The sequence below is a fragment of the Brachypodium distachyon genome, chromosome 5 (assembly GCF_000005505.3).
Source record: "Brachypodium distachyon strain Bd21 chromosome 5, Brachypodium_distachyon_v3.0, whole genome shotgun sequence".
In the NCBI taxonomy this organism is placed as follows: domain Eukaryota; kingdom Viridiplantae; phylum Streptophyta; class Magnoliopsida; order Poales; family Poaceae; genus Brachypodium; species Brachypodium distachyon.
Window position 1 is genome coordinate 10,025,139 of NC_016135.3, and position 24,362 is coordinate 10,049,500.

The window sequence follows — 24,362 nt, forward strand, 5'->3', positions numbered from 1 at the left end:
TCAGAACCTTCCTCGGGACCCGATCAATACGTTTCCCATCTAAGCTTGCCCTTTCGATTTTAAATTGAGAGGTTCTACATATTGGGCACTGATCTTTTTTGGCATGTTCTTTCCAAAACAATATGCAATCATTTTCACAAGCATGGATGGTTATGTACCCGAGACCAAGAGCTTTAACTGTTTTCTTTGAATCATGGAAATTTTTCGGTATTAATGAGCCATCAGGGAGAGCCTATCTAAGCAAGGCTAATAGCATATCAAAGCTTTTATCGCTCCATCCTCCAAGGAATTTAGTATGGAGCAATCGAACTAAAAAGTTTAACTTTGAGAAATTCTTGCACCCAGGGATTAGTTCTTGACTTGCATCATCTAGTAACCTGTAAAAATCTGACACCTCCACATTATCTTCCCCTAAACCACCATCATCACAATCATCCAAACCCCCAATGTCACCTATGCCGAAACCCATATCTCTAAGCATTTCAGGTATCTCATCATTGCAATATGCTCTTTCTTCTATAGGTGCAGCTTGTTTGGCATGATGATGTGTAGAAGAGTGAGATGATTCCCCATGAAAAATCCATAGTTTATACCCATTTACAAAACCTTCACATATCAGATGTTTGTAAATTGTGTTTGCATCTCTCAAAGAAGAATTACGACATTTCTTGCAAGGGCATAATATCTTATCTTGCTTTGCTGAGTGGGAAAACGCAAACTGAACAAAACCATTAACTCCTTGTTTATAATCATCTGTATATATATATATAATATTATAATGTCAATGGACTTAGCATTATAAGAAAGTGGTTCCACTAGTTGTAACTTTGTAAGGGTTTATATATATTGTACCTAGGCTTGTTCATCCACTCCTTGTCCATGTTTCAGCTGTACTATGAAGTTTAAGAGGTTTGAATTGTTGGTGTGCTATTCATCAAAATAAAGTATACAGTCAACAACTGGACTAGTTGCAGCACACAAATATACTAGTTTTCATGCGCAAAATATAGAGTTTTGAGGGAACAAAGGGAACACAGACCTTTGAGAATGGATGTCAATTTGCAGTCTTTAAATGATGAGGTTGAAGATGTATTTTTCCCTCTCTTCTTGACACTGAAATTGACAAAATAATCTTTTTTGTTAGTGAAAATGCACTGAATAACTGAAATAACAGAGATGAACCAATAACCTAAAAGAATCAAATGGGGCATAATTAGCATCGAACATAACTAATCCAGCATTTCTTTAAATTTTCTCAACCAAAGTGTCAACCGATTGTTCTATTCGCAACATGGAAACACTAAATCTCTACAGCAATGGCATAGAGACCAATGTTTGCTGGAACGGTACACAGTCCAATAAAAAGTTACAGCTTGGCCAACATGAGAGTGAGATTCAGATGTAGATGGAGATAAAAACAAGTAAAGGATTTGATTCAAACCTCACAACGGACCAATAGTGGCAAGCGGTGAGGGAGCAAAACCAGCAGCGGAGAGGGAAGTCGAGTGGATGGACGGGAATGGCAGCAGCGACGCACGGCGTGACCTTGAACCTTGGACCCGGATATGCAGCAGGGCGTTAGGGCAGGAGGCTGGAGCGGAAAAGGAGGAGGAGGAGGAGGAGAAGGAGGATGCGAGGTTACCTAGAGGTAATTCAAGCTTGCACGGCGTCGAGCGGCGCAGCACAAGTGGGAGGTCGAGGGGAGGAAGGGGACAACAGCAGCGAGGACACGAAGTTGAGATGCAAGAGCGACTCAGCAATGGGGAGCGAGGACGAGGCGTCGGACGGGGGAATCGGTCAGGTGAGGGTCGGCGGGGGGCCGGCGGCTGCCTTGGGAAGCGAGTCATGTGGGGAGATTTGGGGATTTTGGTCTAGAGTTGGGGACTCGGGGCCAGCATATAGAAGAGCCCGCGGGATTATTTTGGGTTGGCGCTCTGCCAAATACCTGCGCGCCTTCTTTTCCCTTGGCCACCATAACATGCCGATGGACAGGTTGTTATTATTTGTTCACTGCTGGCAGACTAGCTGTCACTACTTTTACCGACAGACAATTTGTGGGCTTAAATTAATTTTGCCGACAGACGGTTTGCCAGTAACTCTAGTGGCAGATTGTGTGCCATCTAAAATCTACTTTTGCCAACAGACAGCTCGACACCTATCATGGGACGTGGTGTAGGCCCCGACCAGATCCATGGCCTCCGCCGCGCTCCCGGTCGAGGATGGCACCGTCCTCAACTTGGTTTAACCTGGTTCAACCGGGAGCGCCGTGGACGTCCTTCCTTGGTTGGCCTGGACACGTTGTCGCATCATGATGCGTCTGCCTCTCCGATGGGTCGAGGTGGTGCCACTGCCGCTGCCATGTCTCATCGTTCCTTCCGCATGCCGTCCTGCATCTGCACATATACTGCAGGGGTATTCAGCACGCAAGGTTCATGGCTTATTCCGGTGGTAAACATATGATCCTGATGGGGCTTGCCGGTTGCTTGTGCAGATGGGGGATGTGGCGTTCAAGATGCCCATATCGCTTGTCGTCAAGCTGGAGCGAGTTCTTGGCGACGAGTCTGTCGGTGAGTCTGCCGTTGAGTGATCATGGTAATAATACATAAAACCCCAGCCTTCCTGATTAATCATGTTAATTCGTCGTGTTGCTAATAATTTCCGTTGTATTCATACATCCCTCAGGTCCAATCACCTTTTTGCAAACAACCTGGTTCAGCTCAAAATCAGCAAAGAAGGTACTAGACTTATGTGCGAGCTTTACAGGTTCAGTAATTTTGTTATTAGCAAGCATATAGTTTTGCTCTTTTGGGTATGTAGATGAACTCATGTAATATAACTGAATGGTTTTTACCTTTGCTTTATGCTTTGCAGATGCAAACCCATCTGACTGCTATCACTTCTGTAGTTGATTGCTTAAAAAGACTATACGTCGAGGAACTGAAGCCTTTAGAGGTTGCATGCCCGTTTAACAATTTTGCTTCCCCATTACTGGTAAAGAATTGTTCACACCTTAGTTTCCTTTTAACTTACATATGACAATGTTCTCAATTACATGTTCTTTCATCCTGCTCGTGTTCTTGTGTCAGTACTTACATGTCATTCTGATAATTCTGCCATTTTCCAGACGAACAGTGACTTTGATGCAAAACCAATGTTTATGCTCTTTGGTCAATATTCTACCGGGAGCTGAAAACAGGCTACCCAGGTTTTCGGCTTTGTCTAATACATAATACGTGAGTTTCAATGTTAGGCACACCATGCATTTCAATGCTACTTTTCTCTAATAGTTTTTGGAGCGTAACTTCAGTTGGCTGTTCCATTTGTTGGAGCTCATGTCGGACCAGACCCAACTACTGTAGTTGTCATGGTAAGTGTCACATGAATATTGGAATCACATGAATTTTGGACAATTATAGCTCTTTCGTGTTGTTGAATTAATTTATGTTAATCGGAAAACATCAGCTCTTTCTTTGTAAGATATGCAAGGATGGCTTACTGTACTCATTAACGGGGTAGGCCACGGCCTTCATATACAGACCAATAACACGAGTGGTATGTCCAGCTTTATCAATTTTATAGCATGAATTATTTTATGAAGCTATCCTATTATGTGAGAATTTGATAACTGTTGTTTCGTTTTAGCAGTAGTGATCGATGTACCAGAAAAACTGTGAATTAGAAAGACTGAAAGAGTAATGTAAAATGTCATCAAAATCCAGATGTTTTAAAGATTAGCTAGATGTGATCACAAATATTTAGTACGCAGTTTCTTTCTTCTGCTATCAAATTGTCTCAAAAATTCAGGGTGAAATATGGATCTCAAGGAACCAATTATGACTGATTTATTAAAGTTAATTCATTGGTTTGGGTTTTATCCATGGATTGTGCACTGCCCATATTATAGATTAAGCTCCTAGACTGATCAGACTGGATGTCTTAGATTGTTTCTAATTATTACTTTTACAAAAATATACTGCAGTACTCAGCCTACATGTATAAATAACTGTGGTGTGTTGACCCTCTTAGTCAGGATGGTATGGACAGTGGGCAGTCCAGAAGGCATCTGAGTTTAACATCTGAGTTGGTGTGTTGACCCTCTTAGTCAGGATGGTATGGACAGTGGGCAGTCCAGAAGGCATCTGAGTTTAACATCTGAGTTTGCCAGTGCACCGCCAAGTAGCTTCAACTGGATACTGCGGCACAAGATAGTTATCTCTGCGGTTGTCAAGCCAAGGGTGAAAGCTTAGGTCAGATGTTTGAGTAGGTGAACGGGACGCCAGTTTGCCAGTGCACCGCCACCACGGTAGTCCAACCTCGTCGTATCCAAGTTTTTGGCTAAATTGCTTATTTTGATTGTATTAATTGTTTTTCTCCCACATTGTCACAAGAAATTTGATTGTGTAAGAGTAATGACTTGTTATCTGATAAATAATGTCTACAATAATCTTTTCATGTTGTTCATTCTTCTTATTAAGTAATAAGATTTTATATCTCCGTTTCAACGCACGGGCACTTAACAAGTGTATATAATATTCTGAGCATATGACAGGACAACTAACTGCCAATGGTCCTCTTGCTGGACCAATCCCCAAGTCAGCTGGACCACCAATGGGCGCTCATGCTGTAGGCATTATAGCAGCAGTCGAACATTTGACTTATTTCTATAATTCTGTCATTCACTATATCTCAATCTTGCAACCATTTCAACATGTGGTTACCTAGCCAGCACAGGTATCCATGGATACATTTGAGTAATTTAAAAAAACTATATCAATATGAACATCAAATTGTGAAATGTCAAATGAATTTCAAGTTCAGCAATGCGTACAAGCACATCAAATTCCCCCGACGCTTGTATTTCCCAAAAACCGCTTCGTCTCCCTCTTTGTTTGTCTTGGCGCCTCGACAACGCCGCGATCATGTTAGTGTACAGTCTAACATTATTCTCCACAATCGACTACTACTTCACTTCCCCCAGCCTGCTCCTTAACAATCTTCTTAAACACCATTGAAAATGGCAACTGAATCAACCGAAAAAAGGCTAGGTACAGGGGGATAAACCTTCGAGCATGTCCTTGGGTCCCAGTAGGCCTTGCCGGTAACCTTTGCCCAGCCACCGCCGCCCTCCGTGCTCCACATGTTTGCTGCCGGTACCTACTGCGGCGAGCCGCCGCGCATTCCCTTTGGTCTAATCAGCTCCTTCGCAAGATTAGCCGTCATGAACTCCCAAAGACCACCTGCTTGCTCTAATGCGGCAGCCGCCCTCTCGACTCGTCACCGTCGGTGGCCGTTGATTCTAGGGTTCGAGCCGGCCGCAGGAGAGAAGAGGAATGGGGAAGAACCTAACTGCTTTTGAGAGATTTCGAGACTAAATTATAATAGCTTCAGGGGTTTATCAACAAAAAATAAAACCGACTAAACAACACACATGTCAACTTTTGATCGGTTTGGACCTGCAATAAATCCACATCTTAACTATTAGTACCAGTCCACCCCATTTTTCAAGAAGTTGGACTAATTTGCTCTCACCTCTCAACTATTTGGACCACGGGTGTATATACCCCTTTTCTAATCCTGGGATTGCTCTCTTTTTTTAATTTTGTGACCGAGGACACCTGAGATTGCTCCCTTTGCCGAAGGCGGTGGTGAGACGGAGGCACTGGGCAGGGCAGGGACGGCGGCAGGAGCTTCTGGCCTGAAGCTCGCCTTGAGCAGAGGGACTGCGGCCTGGACATGCTGGCCGGAGGAGGTGGGCAGGGGGTGGGGTGGGGGGGTGGGGGTGGTGAGCGACCTGTGGAGGTGGAGGATCGCGAGGAAGGGCCCCGGAATTGTTGAAAATTTGAAATGTAAATTATGTTTCTGTAAAATGGTAGTTACTTCCGTCAGCTAATTCGGGACGGAGGGAGCACTTAGCTCCTCTAATGCTACTCCCTACTACCAGTAATGCAGTGCCACACAACCAGCTGAGAATTATGACGCCGTCATTGCTTTGGTTAGTCACAAAGCTGCATGCGACCTGTGACCGAGCATGTTACGTTGCGGTCAGATCTTCTACCGGCTCATGCACAAGTTTTCTCATCATCCATGAAATCTGTTCAGTAATGCTGGTTAGTACTCTCTCCAATCCTAAATTATTGTCTCAAATTTGTCAAAATGGATGTATCTATTCTTAAAAGTCGTCTAGACACATGCAATATTTCGACAACAATTTAAAATCGGAGGGAGTAGGTAGTAGCCGTTTTAGATTCTGTTCGGAAGACTCAATTATTCATTTATTCCTGGAGGACCATCTGAGAGTTAAGATCATTCCCTAAGGTACCTGCATGCAAGGCAAAATTAAACAAAAAGAGAGACATCAAAACAACAGTTGAATCGCGAACTTGAAACTATCCAAATTCTGAAGGATCGAAGAGCATCTTCAACATCAACTCTAAATTAGGATCCCTAAATGTTGTTATTAGGGGTGCCGTGAAAGAAAACAGCGCCACCACGCGTGGAAGGGGCTTCATAAATCATAATCAAGAAAGCATGTGCATGTGGCCCACCTTGTACAAGGGTAACTACGGCTCGAATGAAAATCCTCGGCCAGCCTACTTGGCGGAATTGACTGAATCGTTTTGTGCGACGACCGCCTTTCTAGTTGGCGAAATGAGATTTTTTTTTGAACACATAAATCGCTTTATTTGCTACTCCCTCTTATCCTAAATTTTTGTTTCAAATTTGCTTAAATATGAATATATCTATTTTTAAAAAGCGTGGGTGCTGTGGGGGTAGAGCAGGAAGAGATCGGCTTATACTTTGCCAACTGAGCATGTTCATGAGCTACCCTGTTCTATTCGCGATGGCAGTGAGCAACATTGAACTGAAAGAGATCATCCAGGAGACTGAAACAGTCCTCGTAGATTGCCGCCGCAGCTCCCATAGGTGGAGTAGCAGAGGAGAGGGACTGCACCACGTCCATGGAATCGGAGTTAATCAGGACCCGGCTGTCAGCCTGAGAGCACAGCGAGCTCCAATCCAATCCTGACAGCATGGGCCCTCCGCCGCTTCAACATCCGCGACAAGTCGAGCTTGCAATTGGCGAAATGAGCTTTGTGAGCTTTCCGCTGGTTTAATTTTGAGTTTTTGAGTTTTTGACATTGAGTTGCGAGGGGGCCATTGCTGTCGATTCTATTCAGCGAAGGGCCAAAACAGCAAAAAATCCCTTCTGTCGCCCAGCCAGCCGGCCCGCCGCCGGGCACCGTTGTGGGAGACGATGGCGAAGCCCCGCCACGGTTCGCAGGCCACCGCGATCTCCCAACCCCGCTCATACTCCCCTGAAGTTGCCGTGCGCTGGTGAGAGCAGCCCTCACACGCTTTAGACCCGTTCCGTTCGCTTAGGGTTCTAGACTTGATTTCTGGTGGTGTTTGTTCTTAGATTCCCCTCTTTCTTCCCCGCCCATCCGCATACTTCTCCCTCTGTCTCTCCTCACCTTCTCAAATCTCTTCTCTGCTCTACCTTCTCCAGTGTCTCTGCGCCTCACCCTCCCGATTTGTCACCACACCCCATCCCGATGCCACCTAGCTACCTCACCGCCGTCGCGTGCCTCATCCATCACCTCGCTGTATTTCCAAATCCTGGCCTCCCGTAGTTCTCGCAACTTGCCCCTCCACCAAGCACGCTGGGCGGCAGACCGGGCGGCGCCCTGTCGAGCTGCGTCGCTGGCCTGCCCTGTCGTCTCCGCTCCCGTGGCAGGGCGTGCTCGGCGGTGGAGCGAGCAACACAGCTGCAGAGCCTAACTTGGAGAAGCTCGTCGTCCGTTGGCGGGAGGGAAGGTTCCGAGCCGGTCGTTGGGGGATGGGGAATCCTGGTCGCTGTGCTAGGTCTGTGGTGACCTGCACGTGCTAGTGCTAGATCACAGATCCGACGGCTGACAGTGCAGGTGGCGTGAGAGGTCTGGAGAGGTGCCCAGTTTTACTGTCCTAAATTTCAATTAAGTACTCCCTCTAATCCTAAGTTATTGTTGAAATATTACATGTATTTAGACGCCTTTTAAGAGTAGATACATTCATATTTGGACAAATTTGAGACAAGAATTTAGGGTCGGAGGGAGGAATTGGGTTATACATTCATAAATATTCAAGTCTGACCTTTTACTTTTGCAAATCCGTAGACTTTTGTTGAGTTTTGATTTGATTCTTTCCCAGGGCCTTTCTATCTATTTGAAAATTACCTGTATTGCAGTCATAGGACCACAATACCCCTTCTACTGCTTAGTTCTAGATGAAGCATTTGTTTCTTATATCAATTTTACTATCACTTTTTGTTGTTAGTACGGTGTCGACATTACAAACTGCACTGAACTTGTTCATCTATAAAGTCACCTGTTTACTTACACTTTATGCTTGATGCACATCAACATTGTTCCTTGGTTGTTTAATTTTATTGTGTCATGTTAGTTCTCTTTCACCTGAGCACATTTATTTATGGTTACTGTTGTATGTCCAGTTCATCTGGAACACGGGATAATCATTCATTCACTCCTAAAAAAGGTTCACCATCAAGGAAAGGTCACTCAACATCACCCCCGAGCTAAAAAAGCTTCACCTCCTAGGTATAAGATTGCAGAATGTATTTTATCCTTATTATGCTGGCACTACATTGATGCTTCTATGTTTTGGCATGTTGTTTGAACTTGTTATCATTTTGTCTCGCATAGAGTAGTTACTTATCAAGAAAACAAGGTATTTCTGGAATGCCAAGACCTGTCATATTTTGAGCTTTCAGCTCCTTTATGTTAGCATAATGCAAGTATAAGTGACATCTGAGATAATTTCTTAGTTTAGCTGACATACATCTACATGTGCTTCCTTAGTTGATTTACCATTTTTGCTGCCTGCATTTATGCAGAAAGTTCAATAACGCGTATGTAAGCTGCTTTTGGGCATTTGCTTCCCTTCATGGTTCCTCTACTAGGGATTACGTGTTCCAACATTTGTTTCAATTTCCCCTGAAATAACAACAGTAACTAAGCATCTCTCTCTTTCCCCTGAAACAACAACATTAACTAAGCATCTCTCTCGTTGCGCCCTGTGATATTATATTGGTGCTATTCGTTTCAGGAAAGCATCTCCTGCTCCTGAGTCGACTGTTCTTTTCGTTGAACCTCTATCACGGAATGTCGACGAGACTCGTCTGTACCAAATATTTGGTGAGTTAATCTTTTTGTGTGCTTCATTCTTGTTGGAGCTATAGTACGTACTGTTATGTTTTGAGCTATTATAATGAACTAGACAGGGAAATTGCATTTCAATAAAAATTTCTTGTTCTATGGTTACTTCCAACTGACCTATCCCTTCATATTTATATTTTGGTTTTCAATGTGATTTTTTTAATTTAATTTATGTTGTTCTGCTTATATATTAGGTCAAATCCTTTTGTATGTTGTATGAACTATTCAATTTTCGAGTTGGCAATTGCTAGCGGTACTCTAGTTTCCATGCAGTTGGTATGTTCCTGATTCTATATTAATGGACCAATCTTGTTCCGTTTTACTATGGACAAACAATCAATACACTTATACACATTGTTACCCAGCTTATGTTGTTCGGCACACTGGGCCCCAAAATGGTTGATACAATGCTAGGCTAGGACAACCTCAAGGTTGATATTGAAGTTGGTAAGAATTGTGCATGCTCTTACACTAGTTGAACAACTACAATTCCTTATTCTGTTGTATTGTTGGCTTCATGATATGAGGATTGGCACAATGGATAAAAGCAATGCTCGATTTTCAATTACTCTCCATTTGACATAATTGCAATAAGCAAAATACAAACAACATAATGAGTTCTATCCTCATTTTGCAGCATATTTTGGCGAGGTGGCAAATGTGCAGATACCAATGAACGAAACTGTAAGTGGATGTCATTGGCAATATCTGAGGAAGTTCTTGTTGACACATACTCTTCACTTATTTAATATAGGCTAATCTTCCACATGACTATGGATACATTCATTTCAAGAAGAGGGCTGATGCTGAGAGGGCTCTTCGCTACATGGATGGTGTATGCTTTCTGTACTACTATACTTTCTTTTTTTGTTTCCTTATGAGTAAATGACCAACAGCTTCACATCTTCCAGGGTCAAATTGATGGAAATGATGTTAAGTTGAGTTTCGTAGTAGCACCACAAAAACAAGATTCTTCATCTATGAACGCACACCCCAATGGTCCAAAAGCAGACGCTCCCCAGAATGATAAAGTACTCTTGCTGAAAAGGATGCTCAGCAACATCCTAGGGAACGTAAGCTTCTGAAGATTTTTATAGCTTATTAGTTTTTGATCAGATGTACTACCTCCGTTCCTGAATGTAAGTCCTAGTTTTGTCGTAGACCAAGTTTATAGAAAATTATATCAACACTAGAATATCACATACGTATACTATGAAAATATATATCATGATGGATTTAATAAAACTAATTTGGAGTCTTACATGTTGGTAACATTTTCTTCAAATTTGGTTAAAGTTTAAGAAGTTTGACTTAGGACAATGCCAGGACTTCTTACATTTAAGAACGGAGCGAGTAGCTTATTAGTTAGTCTGGGCCTACTGGTTCAGTGTACAGTGCTTCAAGAGGCACTTCTCTTTGTAGCTTTGGATGATTTAACCTATTACTTTCCTGCCAGCAGCATCTTCGCCAAGAAAAGAACCTTCTCCTTTGCGAAAGCGGTCTCCTCCATATCAAAGGGTTGAGGCACCCAACAGTCAATCTCCGAGGTGTCGTGCTAATTCTCCTTCTTTTTGTCATCACGCAGACCCGTACTTTGTCAGGTTTGGTGACATGAGTCTAGCGTCTCCTTCAGCACCTAGAAAGCATATGTCAGCGATGAGGTGAGATATATTAATTTATTTCTTGTGCCAGGCCATCGCTAATTTTTTTTAAATAATACGAATTTTTTAATCATTTTTGAAAATAATACGCGTTTTTCAAAATTTACAAAAATAATGCGGCCTCGGCCCGGGCGAGGCCGAATGGGCCCAGTCTGCCTGGGCCAGGCCGACTGCATGCCGCCGGCCTCGCCCGCGGGGCCCCCACGCACCAGTCGGCCTGGCCTAGGCCGATTGAATCCCAGTTGCGGCCCAGTTGGTTTGGGCCAGGCCGATCGAAGTAATTCCATTTTCATTTTTTCCTGCCCCGATTCGCAGTAATTCCATTTTTTTCTTCGGATCCTTCCGGTCTTTTGAACTAAAATACTCGACAACATGGATAAAACTAACACGCCGAATCCGATTGGAAGTAATTAGTCTTCGCCGCTAGTTCGTTGCATGATCAACGCATACACGGCCGAGGCCCATTTTTGTCTCGAATCCTTGCGGTTTTTTGAACTTAAAGACTTGACAACTTGGATAAAGAGTAACATATATCAAGAAATTGCTGGACAATTTCTGTGTCGATTCTTTGCGGTTTGTTTGAACTGAAAGACTTGACATTTGGATAAATTAACATACATCGATAATGTGTTGGTTACGGAACCAAAGCACGAGTAAATTAACATACATTAGTAATACCGCAATTGGACATAATTAAAGATAGCAAATACATAAAAACACAAGCACTACTGAGTCCACTTAGGCCATTTTCCGCTCGTATCGCCACGTTCTTCTGCAGCCTTTGCCACGGCGGCCATTTCTCTTTGCCTCTCCCTTTCTGCCTCACGAGCATCCTTGCGCCTTCGTTCCTCCTCTTGCATCTCAAGAGCTTTCTCCCTGTTTTTCCTTAGTGCTTCGTCAAACGACGTTGTTCCTCCCTATGCTCTTTCATCTCTCTCTCTTGCTCCTCTTTCTCCTGGGCTGCAGCTTTTTCCGCATGCTCCTCCGCGTGGAAACGCTGCCATGCATTTCGGGACCTTGTTTTGATCTCTTCCACTGCCCAATCCGGCATCTCTGTGTTAATCCAATGATACCACATGCATAGAGGCGGAGGAGACTACAAAAAAACCTACTGTTACAAATCTGATATGACACAAAAAACATTTTTTAGAACACCTAAATGTGCTTACCGGAGGCTTGTCGTACGGCGAAACCGGGACAGGTGGTTCATACTCATAGTTCGCGCACATGAAAAACCTCATGCCCAGCTTATCTGAAAAATCTGTCACCTCCTTCACCTTGCATAGATTGCCGCACCAACACCTGAGATGTTCCACCCCCCAAGGCAACATCGCATCTTTCATCCTCCTCGGCCTCTCGCCTTGGTCCGAGCAAGGCAAACTCATTTGGGGACACTGGAATATTGAAAAAAACAGTAGTGGGAAGGATGCTTGGATGACTACCGAAGATGAGGTATTTATAAGCTCTCAAACTCATTATCCCGCCACCGTTTCCCTCCTCTTTTTCCCGCCTCCTTTTCGCGCCATCGTTTCCAGCCTCGTTTTCCGCCATCGTTTCCCGCCTCATTTTTGCGCCACCGTTTACCGCCTCCTTTTACCGCCACCGTTTCCCATCTATTTTAAGTTGTCGGTTTTAATTTCAGTCTTTCTATTGCATATGTATTTAAGTCCTGCCGTTATTTATATGCAAAGGTAACTTGAATAAGAATGTGGAAATTAGTAACATGTCTCTCTCATACATAGGTAGAAATATGTCTCATACATAGGACCTACATCCAAATATCAGGCATGACGTCTGGGACGGCGTTCCGGGGGTGCCTGTGGCGTGGTCCAGCCATACCTATGAGGTGGCACTACGTTGCGCTGAGGAATCACGGACCCATCCTCACGATACTGTGTATCCTCCTGTGTGGGGTCTGGTGGCGGAGTACTGAACATCCAGCTGTGTTAGACAGAATAGTCATCTCCTTGAGCGTGATCCTGCTCACTACCCCACGAGGGTTCGGACAACGACGACTGATGCCCGTAGGCTCCTGCATGTGTGAAAGTACTTAGCATTACAATTGCGTAGCAGTCATGGTACTGAACACAATAGATAGAAATATACATACCCTGTGGCTGGGTCTGTGGACGAAACTCGAAGTTTATCCTGGGACTCTGCTGGTGCTGCCACGACGAACCTCCAGCCTCAAAAGGGGGCTGCTGCTGGTGCCACGCCGAACCTCCAGCCTCAAAAGAGGGCTGCTGCTGGTGCCAATAGTCGAAAGAAGACTGCGGCTGGTGCCACGACGAACCTCCGGCCTGCTCAGGAGGAGGTCGCCTGGGCGTCGACTGCTCTGGTAGACGTGGACGCGGGTGGTGTCGGGGGTGCGGTGCTTCCTGCTGACGTGGCCGCTGCTGGTGCGTGGAGTGATGAATGACGTTGGAAGTGCGGGTGCATGTGATAGCCGCGTAAACAGAGCGTAGCTTCTCCTCCATTCGTCTAAGCCAGGATCGGTGCGGTTCCCGTGGTAGTAGAAGTGGACCGGTCAAAAGCGAACGTCCATACGCAACGAACTCGGCCTGTAAATCCTGTGTCAACTGAGCCTGCAATTGGCACGAAGAGTATTACATATATATGGCAAAGTACGTAACAAACACATGCATTATGTTAAGAGAAGATACTTACTGTGTGCTGTCTAGAGCCTGAAGTAGACTGGCTAGGGTACATATCTTGCAAACTCGGCTCGGCTATCTCCTGGGGGTGAGAGTGCTGAATGATGGTCAATCGGGTAGCTCTCATGTACCTCTGCAAATATCCGTTGAATAGATCGAGATCAAAGGCCGCCAATGGCCAAACCTGTGTCGTCGCAGTCTCCCACTCTGTGACATACGACTGAACCCTTTGCAGCCACTGAGTTTGGGTCCTGATACTTCCCTTCCTGGTAAACTTGAGATCGCAATAGAAAGTTGAACAATAAATTCTGGACAATTCTGGACGACAATCATAAATTGGAGAACTGCACATACCTATGGACGACCTGTGGAAGTGGATCCTCCGTCGGTGGAGGAACGACCAACTGGCATGTCCCAAACTGCCTCATGACCCTCTGCTGGGCCATCTCCTCCATGCAGACGTCGAAGATGATCTTTGATTTTGTCATCCAGTAAGCGTAATCTCTCATGCAAACCGTGGACATCCCGCCAGGGTATCTATCCTCGATGGCGTCCTGTGTGTACGGCTCCCAGACAACCGCCTCAGAGTGCAACACGTCGAACTGCTCGTTGAATGATGGGTAGCAATTCCTGACCTGATCGTGTGCAAAGCGTCTCTGTAAAAAAAAGAAGTTAGCTTCATTCATGGTTTATGTAAACTAATGTATGAATTTCACATTCGACATACCTTGCTACGTATCCAAATTGTCGCGAAAGTAGACAGGTCGATGTGTTCTAAGTCAAACAACTCCTGCTCAGGGTTAGGGTGATCACCCGTAACGTCTGGCCGGCCGATAGAAAACCTCTCCCACGACCAGAGCTGCAACAATAAAGGACATCCAAGCAGGGCTGACTTGGGCGACGCAAGCTGGCAAGCATTGCACATACCTCGGTACGTAGCAGCTAAGACGGCCGAACCCCAACTCCTCTCTGTGATGTCGTCACCACAAGTTGCATTCGCGATCTCCACTGCAATAGGGATGTAGCGTGCGCTAATGGTGGTGACGTGGTTCTCGGTGAACATCACCTTTCCGAGAAGCCACATTATATATGCCTCAAGGCTCCGAGTGATCTGAGGCTCAGTCATTTAGGTCTCTGGATACCCAAACTTCTGAATCTGCATGCAAGAAAAATCAAGTGTTATTAAACCCATGCAAGTATATGAGCTATGCTCTTAGATATATTAACTTAAAACACATCGATCTAACCTGGTAATTGAGCAACCAATCTAGCTTAGGTCCGTGAGCCTCCGAGGTGAGTGGCCCAGCTCCGGCAAGAATACCTTGAAAACGTAGGGCATAAATTAACACATAGTTCCACATAGAGTACAAATTAAAACACAGGGCACGAATTAACACATACCTTGAAAGCGTACTGCCATACCCTCCTGCCAATCAGCTGGTGCCTGAAACAGTCCTATGGGATCACCCACCAATGGTAGTCCTAGCAGCATCGACATACCCTGGAGAGTAGGAGCCATCTCTCCCCAGCGAAAGTGAAACGTGTGTGTCTCGGGCCTCCATCTGTCCACTAAGCAGCTCAGGAGCGAGTGGTCAATTTGTACCCGTGTAGAGTTGAAGCCTCGTCGCTCGCCCTCTACCATTTCTGCACGAGTTGCCTCAACAAGTTGTGCGAAAGGTAAAAGGCCAGCCCACTTCAAACTGCATAAATAAAGTGGACATGCAAGGGATGAATAAATAAAATGTAAATGCAAGGGATTATTGAATGAAATATACATGCAAGGGATGAATAAATAAAATGGACATGCAAGGGATGATTGAATAAATACCGTTGAATCCAGGCAGGGTGTATCATCTAATTTTCCTTAGGAGTGCGCGTGACAAGGGGCTCGACACTCCTAGGATGTGCCACCAATCGAGCAGCCCGATGTTTACTCTCAATCTCTGAAGATAGCAATGATACTCTCTCCATTTTGTGCCTGCAACATTTATAAACATAGTTAGACATACAAATTAAAATTAAGCATAGTTAAACCGAGAGTACATATTAAAACATAGTTGAACAAAGCGTAAAAATTAACACACAGTTTCACACAGAGTACAAATTAAAACATAGGGCACAAATTAACACTTAGTTTCACGGAGTACAAAATAAAACTTAGTTCCACATAGAGTACAAATTAACACATAGTTTCACGGAGTACAAATTAACACATAGTCCACATATTGTACAAATTAAAACATAGGATACAAATTAACACATAGTTTCACATATGCATGATAAGCCTAGTTTCTTCCTCTCCCTCATCGTCCACGTCTCCCTCTTCCACGGGCAGTAGCTCCACCAGTACCGAAAGTTGGACAATAAGTGTCCCTGTTGCCAAAATGGTTGCATAGAAAACATTGTCGTGACGGTCCTCCGGTTTCAGATTCATCCATATCATTTCGATTGCGCCTGGACGGGCGTCTGCCTGTGCCTGTCCGCAGTAGCCGGGGTCAGGGATGTACCGCCTTTCACCAGGGGTTACCTTGTTGAAATTGCCCATTGCACGAAACCCTAGCATCTCACCCGTCCATGTGCTAAGCACGGACTCTTTCAAGTAATAGGGAGACACAAATGAGATTGCGTCCATCCCTAGCTGCCCGCAAGCAGCAAGTACATGTGAGTAAGGAAGGTGAAGCAACTTTGGTTTGTTGCAGGTGCACTCACACGTTGGCCACGCTTCATTTCCAATCTTCACCTCCTGTGTCCTCAATTCATTTCCAACGCCGAACTTGTCAGTTGGCAAGCTCACCTCAAACCTGTGTTCTTGATTACCGATGGCGACGACAGTATGCGACCTAGCTTTTTCCATCTTCTCATCCATGTACTTCATAATCTTTTCACAGTACGGTGTATTTGTGTTGTTCATGATATGCATTTCAACTCTCTGGCGTCTTTCTCTGAAATACTTCACCGTGCCATGAAAAATACCCTCGACGATGGCTGTAAGTGGTAAAGCGCTATTTCCCCTCAGGACAAAGTTGTATGTCTCTGCCAGGTTAGTAGTCATGACGCCGTACCTAGCGCCATGTGTGTCGTGCAGCAAAGACCACCGCTCCAGAGGCTCGTACTCTATCCACTGCTGGAAGTTTTTAATCTGCCTCCCAACCCTTCTCCTAGTGCCGGGTGGGTCAAACCCTGGCAAGTCACAAAGCCCAACAGGTTCTTCCTCAGATGGTCCTGTTCGAACTGCTGTCTGTGCAGCCACTGCTGCTACATGTGCTGCTACCGCCGCGTTTCGTGCCGCTGTCCTCTCCCTAACATGTTTCTTCGTGAACTCATCAAGATAACCACGTATCCTGGTGTACTTCCATTGTTGGTTCTGTTTGCAGAGTTTCTTGAATAGATTCATAAGTGACTTGTTCCTGAACTGCGAGAAGAAGTTGGCCCCCAAATGCCGCATGCACCAACGACTCTGCATGTCCTGCCATGGAGTCTGTTCATCAGGCCAAGGGTTTGTCAGTGTCCCTATCGCACTGAGTATGCCTGCATGTCTGTCATGAAGGATGCACACATTCGGCTTATCATGCACAACTGCTCTCTTGAGCTGCTTGAAAAACCATAACCAACTTTCAATGTTCTCACCCTCCACGAAAGCAAATGCGAGCAGAACGATTTGATTGTTGCCGTCTTGACCAATGGCGGTCAAGATCTGCCCCCTGTATTTGCCAGTGAGAAAAGTGCCATCTACGCATAACACCGGTCGACAATGATGGAAAGCTTGGACGCATACACGGAAAGTGAAAAACAGTCATTGCAACACCCTCACAGTTGGATACTCTGGGTGCACGAAGTGTTGGATGTCGACATAGGTGCCTGGATTACGGGCTTGTAGTGTATGGAGGAGGCGGACAACAGAGTCGTACGAGTCGAAAAACGAACCAAATCTTTCCTCAAGAGCCCTCTGCTTAGCCCTCCAAGCCTTGCCATACGAAATGTTGTGCTTAAACCTTACCCTGACCTTATGCATGATGGCCTTCACTTCCATTGCTTTGCTCTCCACTATCTCCGTGTAAAGCAACCGAGCAAGAAGCGTCGACGAGAGGTTACGATGGTCTTGAGGGATACTGGGAATGACACATGTGTGCAACACCAAGTCATTCGCAACCCAATCTGTGTCATACTTAGGAACATAGCCATGCACCCTTCCCGGACAATCTATTTGTTCGCACTCCATTGTCAGATATTTTTGTGAAGAGACTGTTGTTTTGAAAACCCTTTGCGTGGACATTGCCCAAGCAACTATGGCATCCTGCAGATGTTTCTTTTCAGGAAATCTGGCACCCTTCGCAATGTTGTTCTGATGATATTGCCATGCAGAGTCATGCCCATCGTTCACGGTCATAGCTGAAGAGAAGTGCTGATTCCATGATGTAGGAATCGGCACCTCCTCTTCGTTCGACTCATGAGACTCATCGTCATAAGAACTACGACCATCTGTATCTTCATCCTCCATCTCGTTCTGCAAGTGACCATCTTCTTCGTCCGCATCTGCCTCGCCAGTGTACTCATCCTCTCCTACTGCCCCGGAGCTCTGGCCTGATTCATAACCACCACCTCCAACATTCGACACAGAGTTTGCATTGGACAAGTCATAACTTGATTCACCCTCGCCTTCAGCTGGATTGGTCTCATGAGCGACAACCTGGATTAAGGCGACAGGTGTAGTTCCCCTTTTCTCGCAACTTTCTAACCAGCGCACCCACTTTGATGTCCGGTCTATCGGCCTCAAAACCCAGAAAATATTTGAACTTGACTTGGTCCACAATGCTTGCACACGGACGGTGTATGTTTCAGGATTGACCGCTAAACATCCTACCAACCATTCTTGCAGCTGACTAAACGTCCATGTTTGAGGGGCCGTTAGATCCAATTCCACATACTTAAACTGACTCAGATCAGCTCCGTGATCGGTTGTTAAGACAGTACCGGAACCGTAGTAAAAAACAAACTTCACTACATCGGACATCTCTGATGCCTAAAAAAAATGTTTAGACGCATCAAATATTAAGCAGTACAGCATATAAAAAATATTAATACGCGTCAAATAATGAGCAGTACGACATATTAAAAATATTAATACGCGTCAAATACCGAGCAGTACGCCATATTAAAAATATTAATACGCGTCAAATACTGAGCAGTACGGCATTTTAAGAATATTAATATGCGTCAAATACTAAGCAGTACGGCATATTAAAAATATTATGACGCGTCAAATAGTCACCAGCACGACATATTAAAAATATTAATACGCGTCAAATACTTACCAGTACGGCATATTAAAAATATTCATACGCGTCAAATACTTACCAGTACGGCATATTAAAAATATTAATACGCGTCAAATACTAACCAGTACGGCATATCAAAAATATTAATACGCGTCAAATACACACCAGTACGGCATATTAAAAATATTAATACGCGTCAAATACTAACTAGTACGGCATATTAAAAATATTATGACACGTTAAATACTAAGCAGTACGACATATTAAAAATATTAATACGCGTCAAATACTGAGCAGTACGGCATATTAAAAATATTAATAGGCGTCAAATACTAACGAGTACGGCATATTAAAAATATTATGACGCGTCAAATACTAACCAGTACGGCATATTAAAAATATTAATACGCGTCAAATACTAACTAGTACGACATTAACCGTTATCCAAAATAATGAGCACTATCAAACGCTAAAACATACTTCTGGCATCACCACCATTGCTCCAATCAAAACATATACATTGAAGCAGTACACACGTATCCTCATAAACATATACATTATAGGATAAATACGTCAGAGATTAGGATTTACCCTTGAAGCGTGTGAACCCAACCTTAAGCAGCCTCACGGTCACCGGATGAGCACCACCACTTCCAAACTCCTCCAAACCACCAACATTGCTCCAACTTTGCACCACAAAATTAGCTCCACATGACCAATGAAAACAGTAGATCGAGGTGTCTTTGGGTGCCAACTAGGTAGGGGATGTGATTTTGTGGGTTAAATGGGATCAAAATGCACTAATTTGGGCTAGAAAATGGGGGCATATGAGGAGGAAATGAAGAACAAGAAGAGAAGAGAAGAAACGAGCAGAGGAGGAAGAAGCAGAAGCAGTGGGCGTGGCTGGGCTCGCTCGGGCACGGGGTAGATGGGAAGGAAAGGGAAAAAGAAAACAAAGGAAAGATTCCCCGGCCCATCAGCCCGCAGTTGGCCACGGCGAGGCCGACTAGCCAGTCGGCCTGGGCGAAGCCGCCTGGGCTTCAGTCAGCCTGGGCCAGGCCGGCTGCCGACCGCGCGGGCCGCAGCCGGCCTGGCCCAGGCCGACTGGGCCTAATCGGCGTGGGCCAGGCCGACTGGGCCCATTCGGCCTCGCCCAGGCCAAGGCCGCATTATTTTTGTAAATTTTGAAAAACACGTATTATTTTAAAAAATAATTAAAAAATTCGTATTATTTAAAAAAAATTAGCCAGCCCATCACCGTGCAGACGCTCACCTCGGCCTCCTAATCGTCAGCAAGGCACTTTGAGACTGTCCTATTGACCACTTCTGTACCATATGTTTCTCTATATCTCATCCAAGTCTACAGTATATTGTGCATACGGTGACACATATCTGTGTAAAATCATGGTTTTGGTCATGATCATGGTCCAGTACCATTCTGCTAGTTATCTTGGTCACTGAAGCTATATCTCGTTTGTCGAACTTCATAAATGGTATTCATATATTCATAATTTTCTTTGATAGCAGTGGCCAAGGGCCTCCATCAAGGTGTGGAAGGTCAGAATCACCATGTTCTGAATCACTCAGTCCACCACCCCCAAGAAGGTCGAGAAGCCCTTCGAGAATGTCACCACTCCCTAGGAGGTCGAGAAGCCGTCACAGAAGGTTGAGAAGCCCTCAGAGTAGGTCACCACCCCCAAAGAAGTCGAGAATCTTGCTATCCAAAAGGAGGTTGAGAAGCCCACAGGGAAGGTCACCACCCCCAAAGAAGTCGAGAAGCTCCCAGAGAAGGTGCACAAGAAAGTCTAGAAGCCCTCGGAGAAGGTCACCACCCCAAAAGAAGTCAAGAAAGTCACCATCCAAAAGGAAGTTGAGAAGCCCTTCGAGAAGGTGACCACCACTGCATAATCAATCATTCTCTTTCTTGCTGCTCTCTTAGCTATCGTTCCAGATCAATTTCTCCTCGTTGGTAATGAAATTGTTACCCCCTCTCTGCCTTCTGAGTTCAATGAAGCTTATACCTCTTCCGTTGAACTTCCTAACTGATACTCTGTGGTAGTAGGGTGTATGAACCTTCACCTGGGAGTGGAATGTCAGGTTCACCTCATTCTGGATCGCCCAATCCTCCAAGAAAGGTGAATACTATCTCTGCTGTGGTTTTTATATCCTCGTGCAGAAAATGGTGTTTGATATATTTGCTTGTGTTGGTGGTTATGCTATGCAATACCAAGCGGTTACATGTGAAAAATGTTCCTTGTATAGCTTCAGCAAAGGATATCAAGGAGTCACGGCTCGAGATGGTAACCTGTTTTTTTTTCCCATTACATTATCTCATGTTCTGTGTTATGTATAGATGTCTCGTCATAATAGCTATGAGAACACCAGTAAACTGTATCATAATACTCCCTCCATTTCACAAAGGTTGGCATATTTTATTTCGTCAAGACTAGGCTCTGACCAAAAATTATTTTATTAATATGTAAGTTATACGATACGAAATATTGATCATTAGCAAGAATTTTTAAAGACGAATCAATTGATATAAATTTCATGTACGAAAAAACTCATATCAAGTATATCAATAGAGTTTTCATTTGTCAATGTCTTGTCTTAACGAAACAAAATACGTCAATCTTTGTGAAAATGAGGGAATAATTGTTACACTACTACAAAAACGTTCATCAGTAACGGTCAAAAATAGCTATCAGTAACGGGCAGACCGTCCGTCACTAACTTCCTGTTACTGATGTGGGGTACATCAGTGACGGGTGGTCAGCCCGTTGCTGATGTTATGCACATCAGTGGCGGGTCCTTGTAGGGACCGACACTGATATCAATTTTCACATTTAAAAAAAAGGCTGGGCCAAACGCACGTTCCGTCGCCACGCTCATGCCTCAGGAGCAGGCATCCCTGCTCGTTCCCCGTCGCCGGCATCTGCAGGCAGCCCAAAACTCGGAGATCTCCCCGGCCAACAACGAATCGATGAATAGAGATGATCGAACACACAACATGGACACAAATCAGATCAAGAACCCTAGCTTGGACACAAATCAGATCAAGAAATATGGCATTGCTTCACATCAAGATCCAAAAATTGGATGAAACACAAGGAAAAAAGAACCCTAGCTAGTCCCGAACGCAACCCACTGCAGCCCAAACCTAACCCATGCCGCCGCCGCTCGCTGCAGCCGCCGCCGCCGCTTCCTGCAGGAGGGACATACCGTGGAGAGATTGGGAGGGAGGTGGCAGTGGCAGGGAGAGGAGATGGGAGTGAGGGAGGCGGCGGCAGCAGGCAGGGAGACGGGAGTGGGGAAGGAGATCGGGAGTGGGGGAGGGAGGTGGCTGCGGCAGGGGCAGAGAGAGGAGGAGATGAGGGAGGATTAGGGTTACGGAGGTATTTTATAGGCGCCGGATTGGGTTGGGCCTCAATTTGGTTTGTTGGGCCCAAAAAACGCATCAGTGGCGGGCTCAGCTATAAAACCCGTCACTCATGAGGGAAAACATGATTTTTTTTTTGTATTTTTCATATTTCATATAATATAACCAAACATGTGTAAACCAAGACGCATACATGTGCAAAAAATTGATACATTATCATGAACTATGACGTAGAAATAGACAAAACATTAGTCATTTGGACTTAAAACCTGAAGTTCAACTATCAGAAATAATAGGATTGTACTACATATGTCATTTTTAAAATGTTACCATATGATATTATTATTTCATCATGTTAAGCAGGAAAAAATAAGACTTTGGCAAAAAGAATCACATTTTTCTGATTTATTATGAATTAGTTATGATTATTTCAATCTTCAAAGGTCTCCAGGGGTCATCAGTGACGGTCCTAACTGTAAAGACCGCCACTGATGTGTGTTCTTGTGATTTTTGCAATTTTTCAAATTGAACCATTAGTGACGGGCCTCCCGCGCCCATTACTAATGAGTGTTCATCAGTGGCGGGCCTAAATGTAAAGACCGTCACTGATGTGTGTTGTTGTGATTTTTGTAATTTTTCAAATTGAACCTTTAGTGACGGGCCTCCCGCGCCCGTTACTAATGTGTGGTCATCAGTGTCGAGGCTTGCGCGCCCGTCACTGATAACCACTCATCAGTGACGGACGCCCGTTACTGATGAGTGGTTATCAGTGGCGGGCGTGGCGTGTCCGTCACTGATAAGGGGTCATGAGTGACGGGCGAGCACGCGACCGTCACTGATGATGTGTCATGAGTGACGGGCGCGAAAGACCCGTCCCTGATGACTCGTCACATATGAGCTGTTTTGCAGCAGTGTTGGAACTAACAGTGGCATATCTTTCGACATGTGTTCCCTGCCAGGTAAAACTTTTGCACGTACCTGCTTTGGGTCCGAGGGGATGTGAAAAACTTGCACTGGATGTGTGTGTGTGGTACTGGTAGTAGTTAAAGAGATGAAAAATCAGTAGTACATCTCTTGGCCAGATGGCTTAGCAGCACTCATTTAGGAGAATGGTTAAAGAGACGGTAAAAAGGTTGATACCGAGGAGTTCCATGCAACTTGGAAGATGCTGCAATTATGAAGCAGTATCGGCACTAAATTACTGATAACCTAGTTTGGCTCGGTTCCATAATTTTTGTCGAAGTATTACATGTTCTTCAAGAATAGATACATCCATTTTTAGGCAAATTGGAGACGAAAATTATGAAACGGAGGGAGTAGTTCGGTGGCCATCCGTTGCTACAACTCTTCTTTTACTCTCGCACTTCCTTCCCTTTAATTTTTTCTTGACCAGACTTCGCTTTACTTTCTTCCCTTGGCATTGTTGTAGTTACGTTTAGAGGAGGCCAAAGAGGTGAAAAACTTTCCGGCTTCGGATTTGGTGACTCTAGAGGTGCAACATGGTGACCCCGATGGTACACTTTGACCCTCATTAGTTCAAAAAAATGAACTAGTTTTTCAAAAAGTTGTGTCATTTTAAAATTTTAGTTCATTTGGTTGAACTAAGTAGCGTTAAAGGGTATACTACGGGTCAAAATTTTGCAGCTGGTGACTCCTCTCCCTCGAGGGCATTGGTATCGTTGGTCGTTGGTGTGTGGGAGTCGCTGGATCCACAGCACGGATGTGTACAGCTGCAGCCTAGGTAGTCTCACAGTAATGTGCTACTGTAGTCGTCTTGGGTTGCCGGCAACTAGTATTCTCTCCTGGGCCTGTCCAGGTTCTTCTTTGGGCCTGTATAACGTTTAATTGCTGGGCCGCCCTGAACTTGGTGTCCGCTACTTAGGCGTCCGAGGCTTAACTCTGTAAGGCACGAAAGAAAAATATAAAATAACTTGATCCAGAACCTTGCCGTCCATGGCGGCGCTGCCGCACTGACCTAGCTCTCATGGCCACAGCTCCACCGGAGAAGTTAGGGTGTAACAATTTGGTATCAGAAACGTTCGGTCCTCGGCGCGCTTCGCCATCTCGCCGCTAGTCAGTAACACCGACCGTTTGGTAGGGGAACACCTTCGGGTCGATCCCCTTAAATCCCGACGGCGTTTGACCGACGTAGAGGAAGCCGCGACGGCTCCGGTCTCCAA

At 44.9% G+C, this 24,362-nt stretch overlaps 1 protein-coding gene across 1 annotated transcript; it reads left to right on the top strand.

Annotated features, from left to right (window-relative positions):
- Positions 1–6,841: 6,841 nt before the first annotated feature.
- Positions 6,842–21,066, top strand: LOC112269372. Its single transcript, XM_024456042.1, has 12 exons — positions 6,842–6,898; positions 7,152–7,335; positions 8,489–8,594; positions 8,891–8,905; positions 9,103–9,191; positions 9,850–9,896; positions 9,967–10,047; positions 10,124–10,285; positions 10,672–10,873; positions 20,331–20,693; positions 20,866–20,938; positions 21,035–21,066. Exons 1-9 carry the CDS (start codon positions 6,842–6,844, stop codon positions 10,825–10,827), a joined length of 897 nt encoding a protein of 298 aa, XP_024311810.1. The 3' UTR covers positions 10,828–10,873; positions 20,331–20,693; positions 20,866–20,938; positions 21,035–21,066.
- Positions 21,067–24,362: the final 3,296 nt, after the last annotated feature.